This window comes from Macrobrachium nipponense, chromosome 47 (genome assembly GCF_015104395.2).
Source record: "Macrobrachium nipponense isolate FS-2020 chromosome 47, ASM1510439v2, whole genome shotgun sequence".
Lineage (NCBI taxonomy): Eukaryota > Metazoa > Arthropoda > Malacostraca > Decapoda > Palaemonidae > Macrobrachium > Macrobrachium nipponense.
This window is the reverse complement of record NC_087222.1, coordinates 26,599,342-26,620,307: the sequence shown is the minus strand read 5'-3', so window position 1 is coordinate 26,620,307 and position 20,966 is coordinate 26,599,342. Positions and strand designations below refer to the sequence as shown.

The 20,966-nt window shown below is 42.4% G+C and overlaps 1 protein-coding gene and 1 long non-coding RNA gene across 5 annotated transcripts in view; one reads left to right on the top strand and one right to left on the bottom strand.

Annotated features, from left to right (window-relative positions):
- LOC135204810 (ketosamine-3-kinase-like) overlaps window positions 1-17,394 on the top strand; it is a 37,177-nt gene extending 19,783 nt beyond the window's left edge. For 2 of the 3 annotated variants that reach the window (XM_064234996.1, XM_064234998.1), the window contains exons 5-8: window positions 3,184-3,234; window positions 4,644-4,785; window positions 5,519-5,693; window positions 14,228-17,394. In XM_064234996.1, the coding sequence (XP_064091066.1) occupies window positions 3,184-3,234; window positions 4,644-4,785; window positions 5,519-5,693; window positions 14,228-14,291 (432 nt within the window). In that variant the 3' untranslated portion in view covers window positions 14,292-17,394. Of the gene's footprint in view, window positions 1-3,183; window positions 3,235-4,643; window positions 4,786-5,518; window positions 5,694-14,164 lie in introns of all 3 variants that reach the window. The other variant, XM_064234997.1, reaches the window with a different exon arrangement.
- LOC135204811 (uncharacterized) overlaps window positions 4,779-20,966 on the bottom strand; it is a 90,177-nt gene continuing 73,989 nt past the window's right edge. The window contains exons 2-5 of one of the 2 annotated variants that reach the window (XR_010312345.1): window positions 17,902-18,038; window positions 13,759-14,337; window positions 13,082-13,627; window positions 4,779-5,642 (exon numbers count right to left, since the gene is read on the bottom strand). This is a non-coding gene — a long non-coding RNA (uncharacterized LOC135204811). The remainder of the gene's footprint in view (window positions 5,643-13,081; window positions 13,628-13,758; window positions 14,338-17,901; window positions 18,039-20,966) is intronic. The other variant, XR_010312346.1, reaches the window with a different exon arrangement.

Here is a 20,966-nt window from a genome sequence, read left to right as displayed (position 1 = left end):
GACCTAGCCTGGTGGCTCGACGACAGGAACCTCTTAAGAGGAGTGCCCCTACGCACTCCCCCCCCCGGAGATGCTGCTGTTCTCAGACGCATCGACCGAGGAGGGATGGGGCGCACACCTGGAGGAGTTGCTGGCTGCAGGTGTGTGGGACCATCACGACAAGCACCTTCACATCAATGTCCTGGAACTCAAGGCGGCGTTTTACGCTCTCCAAGAGTTCCAAGACCGCTTGATGGGACACTCAGTGGTGTTGATGTGCGACAACACCACGGTAGTGGCATACGTCAACAAGCAGGGGGGGCCTAGTGTCTCTCCCGCTACACCAGTTGACGGTGCAGGTGCACGAGTGGGCCACGGCTCATTCGATAGAGCTGTCAGCACGCTACATTCCAGGCAAGAGGAATGTAGTAGCGGACAAGCTCAGCCGTCGGGATCCAGGTAATAGGGACCGAGTGGTACCCTACACCCAGAAAGTGGCGGAAAGGCTCTCAACCTGTGGGGGCGTCCAGTCATAGACCTGTTCGCCACCCGGCACAACAAAAAACTTCAAGTTTTTTGCTCAGCCGTGCCGGACCCATGGGCAGCTGCAGAGGACGCTCTTCAACTCCCCGGGACAACCTCTCGTCTACGCCTTTCCTCCCTTTTGTCTGATTCGGAAAGTGATCAGCCGAGCGCTGGTCACTCCCAATCTCAGGATGATCCTGGTGGCTCCCAAACGACCTCAAGCCGTTTGGTATCCGGACCTGCTGGCTCTTCTTGCAGAAGAACCGAGAGAGATGCCCCACTGGCACACCTTCTAGCCCAGCCACACGTAGAGCGGTACCACCGAGCAGTCCAGTCCCTACAACTTCACGGCTGGCTGTTATCCACCATCTCTTGCGAACGAGAGGCTTTTCTCGCAGCGCAGCAACAGAGATGGCTGGACACGTCAGACAGTCCTCTGCAGCTGTGCCCTGTACCAGGGGAAGTGGGCCGTCTTCTGTGGTTGGTGTCGTAGACGGGGTCTATCTCCTCTCAGAGCCACTCTTCAGCAGGTAGCGGATTTCCTCGTATTTCTTCGCCGAGAGAAGCTCCTCTCAGTACCCACAGTTAAAGGATATAGAGCTGCACTGGCACTCGTCCTAAAACTGAGGGGGACTGGACATCTCGAACTCGTTCGAGATCTCCTTGCTAATGAGGAGCTTCGAAAGGTCTTGCCCACCCAGGGAGCTCAGGCCACCTGAGTGGGATGTGACTCTCGTCCTTAGGAGTTTGACTCGAAGACCATTCGAGCCACTCCGAGAGTCGTCAGACAGGGATCTGACCCTCAAGACCCTCTTCTTGCTGGCCCTGGCATCGGCGAAGAGAGTAGGGGAACTTCATGGTCTGTCCTTCAATGTTAAACATTCCAGGGGCTGGGGATCTGTGACGCTCGATTTCGTCCCGAATTTCGTAGCTAAGACTCAGAATCCGTCGATCCCTGACGACAGGTTCGAGTCTTTCACAATCCCCTCCCTAATGGATTTCACCGACAACGATACGGATGAGATGCTGCTTTGTCCTGTGAGGGCGCTACGGCGCTATCTGAAGAAAACTCGACACCTCAGGCCTGAGTGTCGACGCCTCTTCGTTAGCACTGGGGTTACCAAGAAAGAAGTATCCAAGAACACGCTTTCTTTCTGGCTGCGTGAGGTGATCAGGAGAGCGTACGAGGCTGATGGTAGTGACGACATCCGTACGCTCCGACCGAGAGCCCACGAAGTCAGAGGTATTGGACCCTCTTTGGCGTTCCGCAAGAACTTCTCCGTGGCGCAGGTCCTGAAGGCAGGTGTCTGGGCCAACCAGACTACCTTCACGTCCTTCTACCTTCGGGATATTGCCCACAAGTCCTTGGATACTTTTTCCTTGGGACCTGTGGTGGCTACTCAACACGTTGTGTAAGCTTACCCAGCACCCGAGCAGGCAGAACAGCATCGATTCCTGGTGTGACTGTAGGAATGAATGGTTGAATGAGAGTGCGACTGGCTTCTCTTCTCCATCTTTCTCTCTCTCTACCTGTGGGCAGAGGGTCACGGTCGTCCCCATGCTGGAAAGGAATCCGATGCAGGTAAGCTACTCAACCGAGCCCCAATCTATCCCTTTAGTTAGGGATAGAAGCAAATATCCTCCACTCCCTCCAACAAGGGGGAAGGAGTGGATGCCTACTTGAGACAAACCCATAACTTTATGTTGGCTCCTGTACAGGAACAAGTTCTTGCAATGCTGGTACGAAGAGATACGCTTGCCTCTCTCTTAGTACTTGGCTCAGAGGTCTGACCATTGATCCTGCGGTGCACACCCCGATCAATCGGACAGAGGTTTGGATCCCTCCCTTGCTCTTACGACCAGGGAGGCATTCCAAGGTTGGACGAACACCAGTCTGTTCACCAAAAAGACTCAGATTCCACCCACCAAGAAGTGAGTCTTCCTATTGTTAAAGGACCGAGGGTTTGTATTACGTATCGGAACAAATGACAATTTGTCGAAAATTGCATTTTTCCTAACTATACAAACCCTTGGGAGCGTCCTTTACATATAGTCCCACCTCATACCACCCCTCACTCTGCAACTTTTTGCATGGGCCTAAAGCAAAAGTGATTCTTCACCGCCCGGGCGAGCGGCGCGCGCACGACCGGACAAGCAGTTAACTACCGTTCTCCCCTTGTTCGAAGCTTACGACCGTCCCAGCTGCCGCTAGTTACCTTCCTATTGTTAAAGGACCTCAGGTTTGTATAGTTAGGAAAAATGCAATTTTCGACAAATTGTCATTTTTTTAATATTTATGTATGAAGTGTAAGTTTCAAATTTGCTTATAGTTTGAAGATACTCTCTGCAAAGTACAGCTATTTGACTTCAAATTGTCACCAACTCCAGTGTTTTATCACGATGAAAATATTCACAGTAAGCAATTAAAAAAAATTATTTGCAAGCTCAAAATCAGGAAGCCATAATGGAGTGTGTTTTATTGGTAACAAGTTTTGGACCCCAGTTTCGAAGAGTTAAAGAAAACAATATTTTATTTTACGTTGAATTTTGTGTGTTTTACCAGTAACAAGTTTTGGACCCCAAATTTCAACGAGTTAAGTAAAACAGTATTTTATTTTTACATTGAGTTTTGCTGCTTCAATACTGCATTTTGCATGATTCTTCTCTCTTTCTCTTCAGGATTTTTACGCAAGAAAGCTTCAGCAGCAGTTGACGCTGGTTGAGAAAGATGTAAGTACCTTATACTAAGATGATTGTAGTTAATATTTCACTAACATTTTTGTTTGTTAATCTCTTAATTTCTCTGCTTTTCCAATCACCGATCTCTCTCTCTATTTCATATTGCCTTCTGTAACTTCTTGAATGAACACCATATTCTTTGGAAGCTTCAATTTCAAGTCGGTGGCCCCTGTGGCTATTCCGTACGATTAGGGTTCATCTTCTGAATAATAGTGTTATAATAATAAGTTTTCTTAATGTACTGAAAACGTTTAAAACCTTTTTATTTTGTTGTATTAGTATCCTAACTATTACAGAACCTTTGGAGTCGTCTCTTACCTCTTGTCAATGATTTCAAGTTACTCGGTCGTCTAGATGATTTTTGGAAGTCATCTTATGGGCTTGGTGTTCTCTGATGCACTATGTTGCTGTTCACCAGAGTATGTTTTCTGTTGATGCCTACAAGAACAGATTTAGTCTTTTCTTTCTCCAGTAAACACTTCTTACTATAGACACTGAACATGGAAGGCATACTCTCAGAGAATATTAAATTTGGATGCATTAGAGGGGACGTACCCCAAATACTATGATAAAATGAAGAAAACCAGTCTGTGTATACAATTTACTTATGTATTCAAAGACAGAGGGTACATGTCTGCAAAGAAAATAAACTGGTCACTACCTCATAAAATATTGATCACAGCCATTTTGGCATAACTAAATCTTGTTTATATTAGTCGTGCTGAAGTGGGAACAACGAAGCATACTAGAATGGACAGGCATATTGAAGTGTGCTTTTCAGTTTACTGACATTAAAACTGACCACTTGTTGATTTATTTATTTTGTGAATATGTATTGTTTTTGTACCCAGAAACAATAGATTACTCAAATTTAACAGGACTAAAGTCATTGCTTAATATTCAAAGGGTTTGAAATAGTAAGACCGATTTAAAATAAGTTCGTAGACTAATAGTGAATGCTATTTTGGAAACAATTACAATAATGCTATTTGAAACAAAAGGCAGAAGAGTTTGATTTAAAATAAGTTTGTAGACTAATAGTGAATGCTATTTTGGAAACAATTACAATAATGCTATTTGAAACAAAAGGCAGAAGAGTTTGAAGTTGAACGAGATTATTTTCTTTATAGAGTTTTCATTTTAACAAGGTATTATCAGAAACCTCAGATTAATGGGAGTGTATGTCATTCTACAAAGAATTTGATGCACCAGTCATATACATCATATTTGGGAATTAAGAGGAGTAACTCATGCAAATATATTTGTATTAAGTGCTTGATGTACCAGTCATATATATTTTATTTAGAAATTAAGATGAATAACTCTTGTGAAATATATTTGTATTTTAAGTTGTGTTCATCAAAATCTTTAAAATATCCAGTTTCTTTTATCAATTCCAGTATGGTGACAGAGAGGCCCGAGAATTATGGTCCAAGCTTCAGTTGAAACTCCCGGAGTACTTCAAAGACATAGAAGTGAAGCCGTCTCTTCTCCACGGTGACCTGTGGAGTGGTAATGCTTCAGAAATTGCCGACTGTCCAGGTGATGTATCAAATTTAGTGTACTCTATGAAGACCTATTGTCCTTTTATGCATATTCAGTTACCTCCCAAAGATTTCTTTGTGGAACGTCCATCTGATTGTTTTAAGATTCTGGCTTACTGCTGTAAGTGGAAAGTATTTGCTCTAGTGGTTTTGAAGAAATGGAAGTTATAGGTGTAAACATGTCGATGCAATGTACAGACCTTATATTTTACTGGTGTCATTCTGCCTGAACAGAAGAGCATTCAAGGGTAATATCAAGCATGAATAGTGGCTGTGATAATGTTGTACAGGAACCATATAATGGGAACCCTTTTCAGAAGGAGGAGGCTTGATAGGAAATTGTAAATTTCAAGATGGCCTTGACATCTATGTAAACAGTGTTGTTGCTAGCAACTAGCCAGGTGGCATAACATAATATACTTTTACTTTCTATAAACTTCTTAGTAGATATACAGGTGTACATGGCTATTGCTAGCTTCATATTTACATGAAATATGGTATCAGATCATCTCTTGTGATGATGATATTAATCACTAACAGCTTAATTGAGAAGTATAAAATACATCGTTGTGTTTTTCAGGAAGAATGTAAAACAGTACAGCAACTTTCAGATGTACCGTTTAAAACACTATTTCCCTTTGGTTTGTGAAGTTTCAGATACACGCTTTAAAACACTCAAGTTAATTGGTAAATGGCAAGTTAGTAATGATATTTTATAATCCACATTTCAGTGATATTTGATCCAGCATCTTTCTACGGGCACCACGAATTCGATCTTGCGATCGCTGGCATGTTTGGAGGCTTCAGCAGGAGGTTTTGGGACGAGTACCACAAAGTTATCCCAAAGGCTCCAGGCTGGAATGAGAGGCACAAATTATATCAGCTGTTCCATAACCTGAATCATTGGTAAGGCAACTTAATCTATTTATGTCCATGTTTTCAGGTGTATATTTGAGATGCGACAGATTTTATTATTTACTTCAAGTTTTCTGATGTGATCTCGCATAACAAATCATTGTCATGGATAAATCTAACTATTATTTACATGCTTCAAAAAAAATGTTTAACAAATGTCGCATAAAATACTTTGAAAAGTTAGTTTCCCCTTTATGACATTCAAATACATTTGTCATTAAAAAGTCATTTTGTACATGAACTTCCCTGCCAGATATATACTTAGCTTAGGTCTCTGACGTCACGACAGAAAATTCAAAACTCGCGGCACACGCTACCGGTAGGTCAGGTGATCTACCTTACCCGCCGCTGGGAGGCGGGTGTAAGAACCAGTCCCCCTTTCTTGTCAGATTATTTTCTGTCGCCGGCTGGACAACACCTGTTGTTCAGTCCTTACGATAGTTAAAATTCGTTCTCGTTGCTGACGATTTGGATTTAGTGAAGTACCCTTTGTTTGTTGGCTTGGCATACGCTTTTTGGACTGTGTTTTGGATTTTTCTTTTGGATTTCTCTTACATATCTATAATCATGGATGATTCTGAAGTTAAGAAACCTAGTTTATTTAGGGTTTGTTCAGAGAAGGTATGTAAAGTTAGGCTTCCTAAAGCTGCATTAGATCCTCACTCGGTATGTGAGTCGTGTAGAGGGAATGAATGCTCTTTTATTAACCCTTGCAAAGAGTGTGAGAATTTGGATGAGGATGGTTGGAAGGCTCTCTCTTCTTATGTGAGAAAGTTAGAGAAGGATAGGGTGCGCAAGGCTTCTTCAAAGAGTTCTAGTAGATCGAGGGTGAGTGAAGTTGACGCTGAGAATCCTGTAGTAGAAGTAGTTCCTTCTCCAGTTTCAGCCCCTGCGCCCAGCTTTGAACCCGAAGATTCGTTTTCGGAAGTTGCTTCTGGGAGAGCCTCGATCAGGAGTAAGGAGAGCCTCGCTCGCTCTCGACAAGGTAAGAGTGATGATAGTGCAAGTGATCAGTGCAGTGCCCCTAGTGCAGTGGAGGGTGCGTCTGACCGGCTCACTAACGCTTCCAGGCCTAGACCTCTTCCAGACTCCCAGACCCAGTGGAGGAGGAAAGTCGAAAGCCGCAGGAAGGTTAGGGAGAACCCCCACCGGTCAGGCGTCCCCTCGGCAGTTCCTGTTGCTCGTTCCCAGGCTGCCTTGGATCGAACCAAGAAGGAGTTATTGCGCCAGTGCTTCTCGTCATCTTCGTCGCCTTCTCCTCAGCGTAGATGGAGCGCATCGGAGTCGTCTCGCCCTCTCAAGAGGCCCTGGAAGGATCCTTGCGCCCTTCCTTCCAGCCCCGAATCCTTCGCGGAAGAGCCAGAAGTGGAACGCAAGAGAACCAAGATTTCGTCCGGTTACGCTTCTCCTGTTCGCTCTCGGACTTCGTCCCCTGTAGAGGAGTTTAAGAGATCTCCTGCGCGTATCCTGGCGGGTCTGCAGGCGCAGATTGCGGCTTTAGCGGAGTCTATTGCCGGGACTTCTCATCGTCGGAAGGACGCCTCACTTCCGGTGAAGAAGTCTAAGAACGTTCCTTCGGCTAAATCTCCTTTGGCTAGAGGAGCTTTTGAGCCTGTTAGTAGGAGGTCAGAAGTGCAGGCTGGAGCTCGGGATCTTTCTCCGAGTAGGCTCTCCTCTCTTCCCAGCAAGAGTTGTGAGCATGTAAGGCGTAAGGAGCCAGACGGCTCTCTCCTCAGGATTTCCGCTCCTCTTCAGTTAGGCGTCAAGAGCTTGACAGACGTCAAAGAGCCTCGTTTTCGTCAGGAGCGAAGGAAGAGTTCTTCGCCTGGTGGCCACTCTCCTTTTGACGGACGCTCGGAGCCTAGTAGGCATCAAGAGCCTAGTAGGCGCCAAGAGCCTAGTAGGCGCCAAGAGCCTGGTAGGCGGCAACGGAAGTTTTCTCCTCCGTTAGATCACTCCCGATTGGATAGGCGCTCAGAGCCTTGTAAGCGCCGCGCTTCTGACAGGGATTCATCTGTGGATGTTTTCTCTCCCCGTGGCAGGCGTCAAGAGCCTGGCAGGCGTATTGAGGATGGCAGGCGCCAAGAGCCTAGCAGGCGCAGAGAGCCTGATAGGCGCTCTCCCTTATCAGACGCTCTTCTGTGGAGTTAGAATCTGTTTCCGACAGTCGGGCCTCCACTTGTAGGCGCTCTCCTAGTAGGCGCTCCCCAAGTAGGCGCTCTCCTAGCAGGCGCTCACCAAGTAGGCTCTCTCCTGGGAGGCGCTCTCAAAGTAGGCGCTCTCCTAGTAGGCGCTCTCCAACTAGGCGCTCTCCTAGTAGGCTCTCTCCTGGGAGGCGCTCTCAAAGTAGGCGCTCTCCTGGTAGGCGCTCCCCGTGTAAGCGCTCTCCCGGTGGTTTTTCTTCCAGTAGGCGCTCGCCTAGTAGGCGCTCTCCGAACAGGCGCTCTCAAGGATTAGCTCTCCTCCGGGCAGTAGAGCTTTACGTCATCTTGGTAGACGTCATTCTTCGGTAGAATTTGTTGCTGATTCGGAGGAAGATTTGCCCAAGGATGCTTCGGTTTCTTCGTATAAGAGACTTACAGACCTCCTCTTGCAAGATTTTGGGGAGTCTCTTTCGGCCGTTGCTCCTCCGTCTCCTCCGTCCTTATTTTCAACGACCAATACGGCTAAGAAGTCTTCAGTCGTTAAGATGAAGCCTACAGTGTCTATGAAGAAGGCTATGAAGAACTTTGACGACTGGTTGCTTTCAAAAGAAGAGAAGGGGGGCAGACAGTTTTTTCTTTTCCCCCTTCCAAGCTGACGGGTAAGATGGGGTTCTGGTACGAGTCAGGAGAGCCCTTGGGTCTAACTCTTCCCTCTTCTGCAGACTCGGACTTCTCTTCGTTGGTCGATTCCGCACGTCGCTCGGCGCTGAATTCTGCGAAGACGACGTGGGGTATGAGCGAGTTGGATCACCTTCTGAAGGGAATGTTCCGAGTCTTAGAAGTTTTTAACTTTCTTGACTGGACCCTGGGAGTGTTGGCTAAGAGGACTCAAGAGCAAGACACTCTTTCGCCCGAAGACCTCCACGCAGTTCTGTCTTGCATGGACAAGGCAGTGAGAGACGGTTCCGGGGAAATTGCTTCACTTTTTGGTGCAGGAGTGGTAAAGAAGAGGGCCGTTTTCTGCTCTTTTCTTACCAAGGCGGTTTCTCACGCACAGAGAGCTTCCTTGCTGTATTCACAGCTTTCCCCGCAACTCTTCCCCAAGAAGACTATTAACGATATCTCCAGCTCGTTATCAGCAAAAGCGACGCAGGATATGCTAGCTCGCTCGGCTAGAATTCCGAAACCTTCGTTTCAGCAGAAGACGAAGAAAGAGGCTCAAAGTAGGCAAGAACCCTTTCGAGGAGGACCTTCGTCTCGCTCTTCTTCCTCCAGAGGTTCGAGACCACCTAGAAGAGGAAGGACCTTCTCCCGGTCTATTAGGGCCAAGAAATAGTTCGGGGGTCCTCCAGACAACTGTGGGTGCCAGACTTCTGAACTTTGCAGATGTCTGGGCACGAAAGGGGCGGACAACTGGTCCCTCGCGATCATCAAGAGGGGATACCTCATTCCCTTTATTTCGAGACCACCCTTGACCACCACCCCAAGGGCACTGGTGGCCAAATACAAAGACCCCACTAATGAATCAAGCCCTCGCTCTAGCGGTAGAGCTGATGTTAGAGAAAGAGGCAATAGAGATGGTTCAGGACCCTCTTTCAGCGGGGTTCTACAACCGTCTGTTCCTAGTTCCCAAGAACTCAGGAGGATGGAGACCGGTTCTGGACGCAAGCGCCCTGAATGTCTTTGTGAAGAAGAGGAAGTTCGCTATGGAGACGACGTCATCAGTCTTAGCAGCTCTTCGTCCCGGGGACTGGATGGTGTCGCTGGACCTTCAGGACGCTTACTTCCATGTGCCGATCCATCCTTCTTCTCGCAAATATCTCAGATTCATGTGGGGAGGGAACGTTTTTCAGTTCAGGGCCCTATGCTTCGGCCTTTCCACGGCCCCCAAGTATTCACAGGACTGATGAAGAACGTTGCCTAGTGGCTTCATCTCGAGGGAGTGAGGATTTCCCTCTACTTGGACGATTGGCTTATCAGGGCCAAATCCAAGGAGAAATGTCTGGAGGACTTACGAGTGACGTTGGATCTAGCAGCTTCTCTGGGTTTGCTAGTGAATTTCGAGAAGTCACAGCTAATCCCCAGTCAAGAGCGTATCTATCTGGGGATTCTGATGCCAATTCTCAGGTTTTTCGGGCGTATCCGTCCCCAGAGAGGATAACCCGAGGTTTGGAGAAGGTAGCAATCTTTCTAGAGAAAGATGTATGCACAGCGAGGGAGTGGATGAGTCTGTTGGGGACACTCTCCTCGCTGGAGCAATTCGTTTCTCTAGGAAGGTTGCACCTCAGACCCCTACAGTTCTTCCTGACGAGGAACTGGGATCGGAAATCTCAAGGTCTGGACTTTGTGTTCAAGATTTCGCAAGAGATAAAGGAGGATCTACGTTGGTGGCTAGACCCTCTATTGTTCAAGGAAGGCCTTTCCTTGCAGGTTCGGAACCCCAACCTAGTGTTGTATGCAGACGCTTCGGACAAAGGTTTGAGGAGCTACTCTCGGGTCGAGAGAAGTGTCAGGCACCTGGATGGGGGATCAGGTGTCCTGGCACATCAACAAGAAGGAGCTAACAGCGATTTGGTTAGCTCTCAAGACCTTCGAACCCCTCGTAAAAGGGAAATATGTTCAGATCAACTCCGACAACACTACAGCCCTGGCTTACATTCGGAAACAGGGGGGGACTCACTCTTTCTCCCTGTACGAGACAGCGAGATCGCTCCTCTTGTGGTCAGAGGAAAGGAACATAAGGCTTCTCACCAGGTTCGTACAGGGAGAAAGAAATGTCAGAGCGGATCTGCTAAGCAGAAGGAATCAAGTCCTTCCCTCAGAGTGGACTCTGCACGCGGACGTATGCCAGGAGCTGTGGAGGACGTGGGGCAGGCCCCATCTCGATCTATTTGCGACCTCCAGGAATGCGCGGATAGATCTATACTGCTCCCCTATTGCAGACCCCCCAAGAGCAGTGGCAATAGATGCATTCCTGATGGATTGGAGGAATCTGGATCTTTACGCGCTTCCCGCCTTTCAAGATTATAGGGGAAACGTTAAGGAAATTCGCAGCGTCAGAGGGAACAAGGATGACGTTGATAGCTCCGTTCTGGCCCGCCCACGACTGGTTCACAGAGGTACTGGAATGGCTGGTGGATGTCCCAAGATCCTACCTCTAAGAGTCGATCTGCTCAAACAGCCCCACTTCGACAGGTTTCACAAAAACCTCCCCGCTCTCAGTCTGACTGGATTCAGAACTATCAAGAGTCTCGTCAGAGCTAAGGGCTTTTCGGCAAAGTCTGCAAGGGCTATTGCCAATGCACGTAGACCTTCCACATCTAGAGTCTACCAGTCGAAGTGGGATGTTTTTCGACGCTGGTGCAGGACTCATAAAGTTTCCTCCTCCAGTACCTCTGTGACTCAGATTGCAGATTTCCTTATCTTCCTGAGGGAAAAATGCGGGTTGGTTGTCTCCACCATCAAGGGATACAGGAGCATGCTTTCCTCAGTTTTTTCGTCATAGAGGATTAAACATATCTGAGGACAAGGACCTCCATGATTTAATCAGATCGTTTGAAACGGTTAAAAGAACCTCCTCCTTAGTGCCTAGCTGGAATCTTGATGTCGTGCTGCTCTTCCTGAGGTCCTCAAGGTTCGAACCTCCCCATGCTGCTTCGTTCAGAGACCTTTCGATGAAGACTCTTTTTCTCTGTGCGTTAGCGTCAGCGAAGAGGGTCAGCGAGCTGCAGGCTCTAGAAGGTGAGGTAGGTTTCCAAGGAGGCTCCGCGGTTTGCTCTTTTCTTCCGGCTTTCCTAGCCAAGAATGAAAACCCTTCTTCGCCGTGGCCCAGGAGCTTCGAAATCAAAAGCTTATCCTCCTTAGTTGGGACAGAAGAGGAGAGATCTCTTTGCCCGGTGAGAAGCCTGAAATATTATCTTCAGAGGAAGAAAAGACTTGCCGCTAATGAGAGCAATCTCTGGTGCTCTGTAAGGGACCCCAGTAGGCCCTTATCTAAAAATGCACTCTCATTCTTTATCAGGAATATTATTAGAGAAGCACACACTTCTTGCAATCAGCAACAGTTTAACCTTCTGAAAGTCAAGGCGCACGAAGTACGGGCCATCGCGACGTCTTTGGCTTTCAAGAAGAATTTGTCATTACAAAACCTTATGAAGGCCACTTTTTGGAGGTGTGAATCAGTCTTCTCTAATCACTACCTAAGGGACGTATCGATTACGTATGATAAGTGTTTTGGGCTAGGCCCTTACGTATCGGCGGATTCAGTGCTGGGGCAGGGAGCTGAAACACATCCTTTTTAATCCTTTTCCCTGTTAGTTTTAAGTTTGAGTTTTTTTGGTTGTACGAAGGAGGTTGCAGGAGGCAGCTCCTTCTTTCGTATACTAATGTTAGTATTTGTTAGGTGTGATCGGTTGTGCTTGAGGCTCCTTGCAATTGGTAGTGATAGGCTCTGGCATGTAAGCGGGTTGATCCCCATTGACCAGATCCTGCTTGGATTCTGCCAAGTAAGTGGACTCAGTTCCCATTGGTAGACCCAAAGAGTTCTTCAGCCATAGGTCACGCCCTCGCTGAGACTCTTTAGGCAACGCAGACTAATAGACAGTAACTATCAAGTCTTCTGCCTAAATCAGGTAAGAACCAGAGGTTTATATTATGTATTCCTTTAACATGTGTTGTCCCCACTTTCTAAGTAAGTATGTGTCTCTTTCCCTCCACCAAGGGTGTCAATCAGCTAAGTATATATCTGGCAGGGAAGTTCATGTACAAAAATGATATTGTTAGTATACAATAAAGTTTTGTACATACTTACCTGGCAGATATATACGATTGATGGCCCGCCCAGCCTCCCCTCAGGAGACAGGTGGAAGAAAATAACCTGACAAGAAAGGGGGACTGGTTCTTACACCCGCCTCCCAGCGGCGGGTAAGGTAGATCACCTGACCTACCGGTAGCGTGTGCCGCGAGTTTTGAATTTTCTGTCGTGACGTCAGAGACCTAAGCTAAGTATATATCTGCCAGGTAAGTATGTACAAAACTTTATTGTATACTAACAATATCATATTAGGATTAGTGTCTGTTCCTAAAAGAATGAAAATCCTTCATCTTTTACATGGATCATCTTCCGTGAAATCTGATCCAATCATTGGCACTGGTAACAAGGTAGTTAACTAGTGTCAGGTGAGGGTCGTTAACTAACAGGCAGCCCGAAAGTGAAAGGGGGAACAGCCTACTTACTCTACTAACAGCATCATTTTTTCTTTTGCAGCTTTCCTGAACATACATCTTCCGCTTGTCTTCACCATGGCTGCTTTTGAAGATTTTTTAAAAGTATTTCTTAAATTGATTGGCTGATGACTCTGGATTGTTTATTTGTTTTTTATTACGTTCAATGACTGTCGTACAAATGATGACGCCTGATGATTGCTCCTCTGGTAAAAATGATCAGCGGAGATATCCAGGGCACGAAATCGTGTGTGCAAGATTAATGTTCTCCATTAACATTGACTCATTCTTACTGTTCTTTCTGCAGTGGTCAGGAATGTATGCTGTCTCTTAATTCTGAATTGTGGCGAGTGTCTCCTCTGGCCGCCTGACCATTGGAAGAAACTGATAAAGGGATTCTCCCTGCTCTTCTAATCTTCCCTTCTCAATTTCCATTTGTTCAATTTAAGCAATGGATGGTAATATACATGGCCTCTCTCTTTCTCTGGAGCTTCAGTTAGTGCGGTGCTTTTTCCTTAAGCTTCCTGCTTCCAGTATCAGATCCTGCCTTTCCTGTATCTGCAGAAGATGAAAGAGCTATATATTAGAACGTCTTGAGTCAGTAAGGATCCTCTTGGTTTCTCAGTCCTGTGGGGTCAGTTAACCATGTCTTCATTCCAAGTCTCATTGTGGTTGGAACTTTGTCTTACCATCATGGCTGACTTTGAGTTTCCCTCTGGGTTTCAATTTGCTGAGGCTTAAGAAGATAACTTAAGGATTTTGGCAAAGGGATTCAAGATTAACCATCTTTTGGCTAACCTGCACATGGCAAGTGATGAGGAAAATAAAAGGTGTGTAATTACAAAACATGAAAATTAGCACAAATTTTACAATTATGTATGATTTGCTAACTGCCTATCAACAAATCAGTGTATACTATTCATGCCAGCTTACTTTATATAAAATTCTTAGTGTGTTCTTGAACTAAATTACTCTAAAGTATTTGTATTTTTCATCTCCTGGTAGTAAGAACAAAATTATCTTTTATCATGTTACTCATTCTGTAAAGATTAAAATGTTATGGTTAATCTGTAATGCTAGATTTTATCATTTTAGTTGCCTGAAAATTGGGTGACTGTCAATTAGTTTTGGCAGACTATCAAGATATTAGTTTTCCAGGAATCATTTCGGAACGGGATATCGCAGTGGTAGTCTGCAGTTGATGCGAACTCTCTCCAAGTAGGCTGCAGAGAATGATTCCTTGCAAGAATTGAAGCAGCATGCAGAATCTGCAAAGAAGCAATATTGTACAACTTGAAGATGAGTAATCTAATGAAGAAAGTTTCGCTCTTTGAATGCTAAAAGGAAAACAGTTTTGGACACTGAGCTATGATTAAGCTTGGAATAAATTTATATTTACTCTTGACTGCCTTTCCACCAAATGCAGTGATTTAGTCAAACCATAATCTATACAATACTTAAATCTACTGAATATTTAAGGAAGTTGGTTAGGAAAGCATTTACTTACTTGTGATGGTCTCCTCATACAGGCAGTCCCCGGGTTACGACGTTGTTCCGTTCTTGAGACGCCTTGTAACCCGAAAATCGTCGTAAGCCGAAACATCATAAAAAATCCTAAGGAAACCTTACTTTTAATGCTTTGGGTGCATTAAAAACTATGTAAACTGCATTCTTATTTCATTTTTCATCTAAAAGATCTTCAAATATTGATTATTTTGCATTTTTGGTTTCATATTTCTTGTGCCAGATCAGCATTGTAGGCGTCGTCGTAACCCTGGAACATGCGTCGTAACCCTACAAATAATTTCTGACGAGTATAATTGAAAAGCGCCTTAACCTCGGAACGTCGTAAGCCGAACCCGTCGTAACCCGGGGACTGCCTGTAGTACTCTTTTCAAGTACATACTCTATTTATACTCCATATCATAACTTGTAAAGTATACTGTCAGTAAGATTAATTTTGAATATTTTGCATGAATGGTGCCAAACGTAAGGACTTTAGTACACGTCTATCCAGCAGGCACATTCAAAGGACTTTCAGTAAGAAATGAAGAGCGTAGTTTTCTGACGGTAAGTTTTGTATTGATATTAGGTACGTGAGATGTACCATCAGTATTATTATGGCTAAACTATCAAATAATACAGTAATACTACTGCCAGCTATTGATCGTTAGTCTAGTTGAATTGGAAACTGTTATTGAAACCTGACCGCTTTCCATCATACATTCCACTTTGCTGTAACTGTGACGTATTCGTTACTGAACTGTTTTAAGAAATAAGTGTCATCCACTACATATCATAAAGAAATATTAGATCTCTATTTGTAGGTAGTATGTATACAGGACTCACGCAAATTCAAAAGCAGTCCGGTTAATTTGTCTCCGTTTTGCTTGCGAAGAAAATGGGAAACTTTACGCCAATACTGATCATTTGTTGAGGGCCATCATTTAATGTTACATTTGAAAGAACTTGTTTTATTTTATCATCCTTTTATGAATAGACATGCAGCATTGAGTTTCTTTCAGAGGTATATAATAGTAGTTTCTTGCTTGAAAACTGGTACAGCTGCAGTGTTGTGATTAAATGTACCGTAATTTTGAGTCGCTGCACTTTTATGTTCGAAGGGTAAGCACACCTAAATCCAGTGAATAAACTTTTGATAAGTCGAACTTTAAGCTGAAATGTATCGAGCAAAACAATGGACATGGTAGCATCATCTGGTGGAAATTTAGCTTGCAATGCATCTGGGAATTGGAGGTGTCACGCCATGATTTTGAAAGTGGTCCAAATATGTAAGATCTACTCTTTACAAATGTGCTTTTCTCAATCTCTTACCTTAACATCCTACTGCTGCTTCCCATCTTGGTAACATCTGTCCACATGACAAAAAAATTACTATGTAAAAAATATATACTAATGTATTTAGCCTTAAAGATGTTTGTCCAGGCCCCAGTATATTACCTCACTCTCTTGATGAAAATGTTTTTTATAAGAGGTACAGAAACAATTTACATTAATATGCATTTGGTTAAAGTCTATGCGCGATTTTGTGTATATTTCTTTATTACGTACACTGCATTTCTTTGGTTACCAGTTATTTAAGAATAATAAAAGGTTAAGAAAATGCTCTATGTAGAGTTCTGTGAGGAAAAGTTAGGTTTGAAGTTTGTAAATTGAATAGAACTTTGATTTAACGAACAGCAAAGCATCCATATTGGTTGAGCTGTGAAAAGGCCGACTAAGTTTGGATGGCAGATAATAGTACTAATAAGTTAAGGTAGGTTTATAAAAAGCTCCATAATATTGAAGAGTGTATGAAATATAAGAAAAAATCCCTGCATGAAATAAATTTAGTATGTTAATGTAAAGTAACTCTCAAACGCCACCCTTAATTAGAATGATGTTTCAGGCTGAATTCCCAAAATATTTATTTTCTGTAATGATATTATTCTGTTATGTTTGTAACCTTTGTTACATGCTTTATTTCTGTAATTGTGTTATGCTTTATTTAACAGAAAACATGATTCTGTGTAAGCACACAAAACCAAAACAGTGAAAAGTGTGTAGATGATGTATATTTTAAGGTCCAAACAGTCCAGCAAATGTATAAGAGGCCTAGTCTAAGTCCCCAGTGCTTACTCTTCAATGCCAATACTGTCAATACAGTTGAACACATAAAATTAGTTTTCGTAAAGATTAGTGATTAATGTTAGTACCTAACTTGCTTGTGATATTTTGGTATAGATAAAGAAATGCTGTGATAATTCATGAATGCCTGAGGTATTGAACACAAAAACTGTATGGGAACTGTATTATATTAGTTTCTCTGTATTGCATACTTCCTTTAAACAATATGCTATTGGTCATATGACCATGTTTATCCTATGTCAAGTTTTCCTAATGCTGTACTATTGTACTTCAAAGTAGTTATGTTCCTTGGTAGGTATCCTGATTCATCTTGCAACTATATACAAATGTTGAAAAATGCAGCTTTGGTATGTTATAAGTGCAGTTCTTATCTATCAGTATTTTGAAGGCAGCTGCCACAACTGTACAGAACTTCCAAAAGTATTTTAAGTTTTATATGATGCTGTAAAAATGAAATGTATATGTTAGTTGTAAAATTATAAGTATACTCTACGTATATTCCATGAAACCTAAGTGATAAGTGAAATTATAATTTCTATTAATTCTTATGTGAAGTTTTGACAGCTTAATTTTTTTTTAACTATGATGTTAAACACAATGAAAACATATAAGACTAGCATGACTGTAGTGTCAGTGATGTGAAGTATTCATTAAATAAATGGTTACAAAACATTATATATATGCTAGTTTTAAAGTTCCATGCTTAATTATGAGGTCAAGAAAATGCACAAATTTAGAATGAATAATAGCATCAATACATGACATTCCACTACTCAACATGCACCTCATAATCATATATTTGTTGTCTTTTCAAATTTGTGGGGATTACATATAGGTAGTACCAGCCCCTGCGATTTTGAAAACTCGCAAACTTCTGGTTTCTAAACATACCATTTGACCAGCTCTTAAGAGTAAGCTTGGTTAGGTTTCCAGCAATTTCAGTGATACACCAGTGAACTGAATAAGGAACAACTCAGGCTAGACAGGAAATTGTTCTGTTAACACCAGTAAAACTGTGTGGCGTTAAAGTTGGAATTAATTTTTGTTGACAGGACCACGTGCAAAATATTGCAAAAGACCTTAGGCTTGAAATTCTATATTAATGTGTAAACCAGCCATTATCTGTATCAAACACTTATGGAAGTGGTTCCTTATCTAGATATTACACAAATAGTTATACTTACGAGCCATTACGTTCCTTGATTGGGTAAAAGTCTGTGTAGATAATCAGACGAAAATCCTTTTTATTGACGTCATCTAAATGGTGATCTTCGTATGATATTTAGCTGCAAGTGAAGAAGATAACAGCTCACAGCTTCTTCTGAAGACGAGAATACCTTTTAATATTTAATTTCACTTTTGTATTTAATAACTAGCATATTACTTTACCTAAGACACTGACGTAGGTTAAACTGCGGTGAAACTAAAAGCTATTAAAAGTGAAATTTAATTTTATATATAATATGTTACATTGCTTAACCCATCACTTTGTTTTAGGTTGACATACATGTTAAAATGAAGACGAAGGTTAAAAGAAAAAGGTAAGAATGTCTCATACATGAGATAAAGTCCACTCATACCTCATATGTTCCCTCAAATGGATGCATCTCTGCTATACCAAGTGTCAATAATATTTTGTAAAATATAAATTTTCTAACAAAATAGCAAATGTTCATGCAGACTAACCATTGCCTTACGTAGTAGCTAGTACGTATTGTCTTTGTCAGGTTAGCAATGCCCAATCTATTTAGCATTTTGCTCTTAACTCCATCTGCTATCATAATATAGTCACAAATCAATTACAACAGTTAATGGGATTAGAAATACAGCAAAGAATAATATATTTCTCGGTAATTGTGACAGGAACTTGGCATGAAAAGTTTAAGTTTCACTGGTGGATGGGTTCAATTTCACTTTGTACACGTGTACCTATGTGTGTGTGAGGGAGAGAGAGAGAGTTTTCTTTAAAATTTATGTATATATATATATATATATATATATATATATATATATATATATATATATTATACTTTTTTCCTCTAAAGAATTTTATTCAGAAATTTTTTTTCTTTTGTTTTTGACTTTTTGTTTGTTCATTTCTAAACGATGACTGATATTTTAAAAGTAAAAAAAAAAAAAAGAACTTTTATCTTAGATCAATAAGAATGAATTTTGAATATACAAGAATAATAATAATAATAATAATAATAATAATAATAATAATAATAATAATAATAAACCCAGCCACTTTCTTTTAAGAAATGCTTACCCCACCTCAACATGTAAACAAAATGGTTCACACCCATTTTCCCATAAGACTTGTCTCGCAATAAGGCTGTTTTGTCAACTGGCCCCTTTCCTGAGTCCATTGACGCCTCCCAAACAGCTGCAAGGACGTCTGGGGACGCATAGTTCAAGATAATGTGACTTTTGTCCTACAGACGTCCTAGGGATGTGCAGGAACTTTTATTTTTATTATTGGTTTAGACTTCACAAGTTCTGTAGAAACTGACTGGCTAAGAGTCTTAGCCTAAGACTGGCGTGTTTGCTAAGACGTTTGGCCTTGCAAAATTAATGGTCAAGGGGAAAATGCCCCCGCCCCCCCAAATTAACAAAAATAAGGAAATATGGTTTCTATCAATATGAACTCATGCCCCAAAATATCTCTGTAAGTGTGGTAAGGTCATTTGAGAGAGAGAAAAACTGTATCAACGCAGAGAACTCCAGCCAGTAACCTTATCGTTTGTGTTCGTGCCCGAGTTCAGATGTACCCAAGTTGACCATCTCACTCACACGGGTAGTATCTCTCTCTCTCTCTCTCTCTGACGTGACCACAGCTTTGTGTACTAGTACTACTAGCTTCGAGAACTTTTATAAAACTGTTATACTACGTAATTCTGAGATAGAAAGCTACGTATCTCTGGAGAGAGAGAAAGAGGTTTTTCCATCTTTACCTTTGCCTCCCCTTATCAGATGTTGGCAAATTCATTGTTTTCGTGACAAGCTCTCTCTCTCTCTCCCTCTCTCTCAAAGCTTTTAGCCTGAAACAATAAGAGGCTATATATATATATATATTTACTTCGCTGACCCGTGACCTCAGAGTCTGATCTTGATCTAGCTCTCAGGAGGAGGATAGAGAGAGAGAGAGAGTGTGTGTGTGTGTGTGTGTATAGCTTGGTCAGAACAGGTTTTTAGCCAAGGACAAGACCGATAGATAAAAGGTATCGCTCTGAAACAACCACAGTATCAGGTAATGGTAGACCGGAGACACTGTGGAGCACTCAACCTTACAGACTCCTGAGAGAGACAGACAGAAGAGAGAACGTATCAGTAACAACCAAGTACGAGAGACAGACTTACTGGCCTTTGCTAGCCATGATACCTTGCAAGGGGGGGCTGGGGGACGCCCCCCCACCCCCCTGGATGACTGAAACCCACACGCGCGTGTATCCTAATTCCTTCAGAAATGCGACCTCGTTTGGCATAACACGTGGACTAAAGGAGAATGCAACAGCAGTTAGACTCGCTTGCATGCTTTGCAAGAACGTTGCGTTTATATGCAATTACTATCTGTTGCTAGACAGTGGAGGCTGTCTAGCCCCCACCCCCAACAACAACAAAAAATAAACAAAACTATGATATAGCCAGATTTAGAAATAAACTTCCAACCGTTCATTTTACTGAAGCAATTCTGATATTTGTAATAATCTAATTGTATTTCTTTCTATTTATTCATCAATTTATCTTATTACACTTTTTAAATTCTTTATTTCATTCTGTATTTGCTGTTACTTCCACTAACTACTTATACTTCCAACTGAGCATTTTACACAGCAATTCTGATATTTGTAATAATCTAATTGTATTTCTTTCTATTTATTCATCAATTTATCTTACTATACTTTTTAAATTCTTTATTTCTTTCTGTATTTGCTGTTACTTCCACAAACTACTTTCAAATGAATATATATTCTTTGGAAGCTTGAATTTCAAGTCATTACACGTACATTTTAACGCCTATATGAACCGCTACACCACAGGAAATCACCTTATAGAACACACAATCTTTTTTTATATATAGAAACAGAGGGCTTATAGCAATCTATAAACCATTCCACGGTATCCTATCATCCAATGTAATCTACCTATAACACCGAAATATGGGAATAATTGAGCTAAATAATTATAGCTTCATAAGACTATAATTATACATGATTTACACCTTAATTACCAATTCATAAACAGCAAT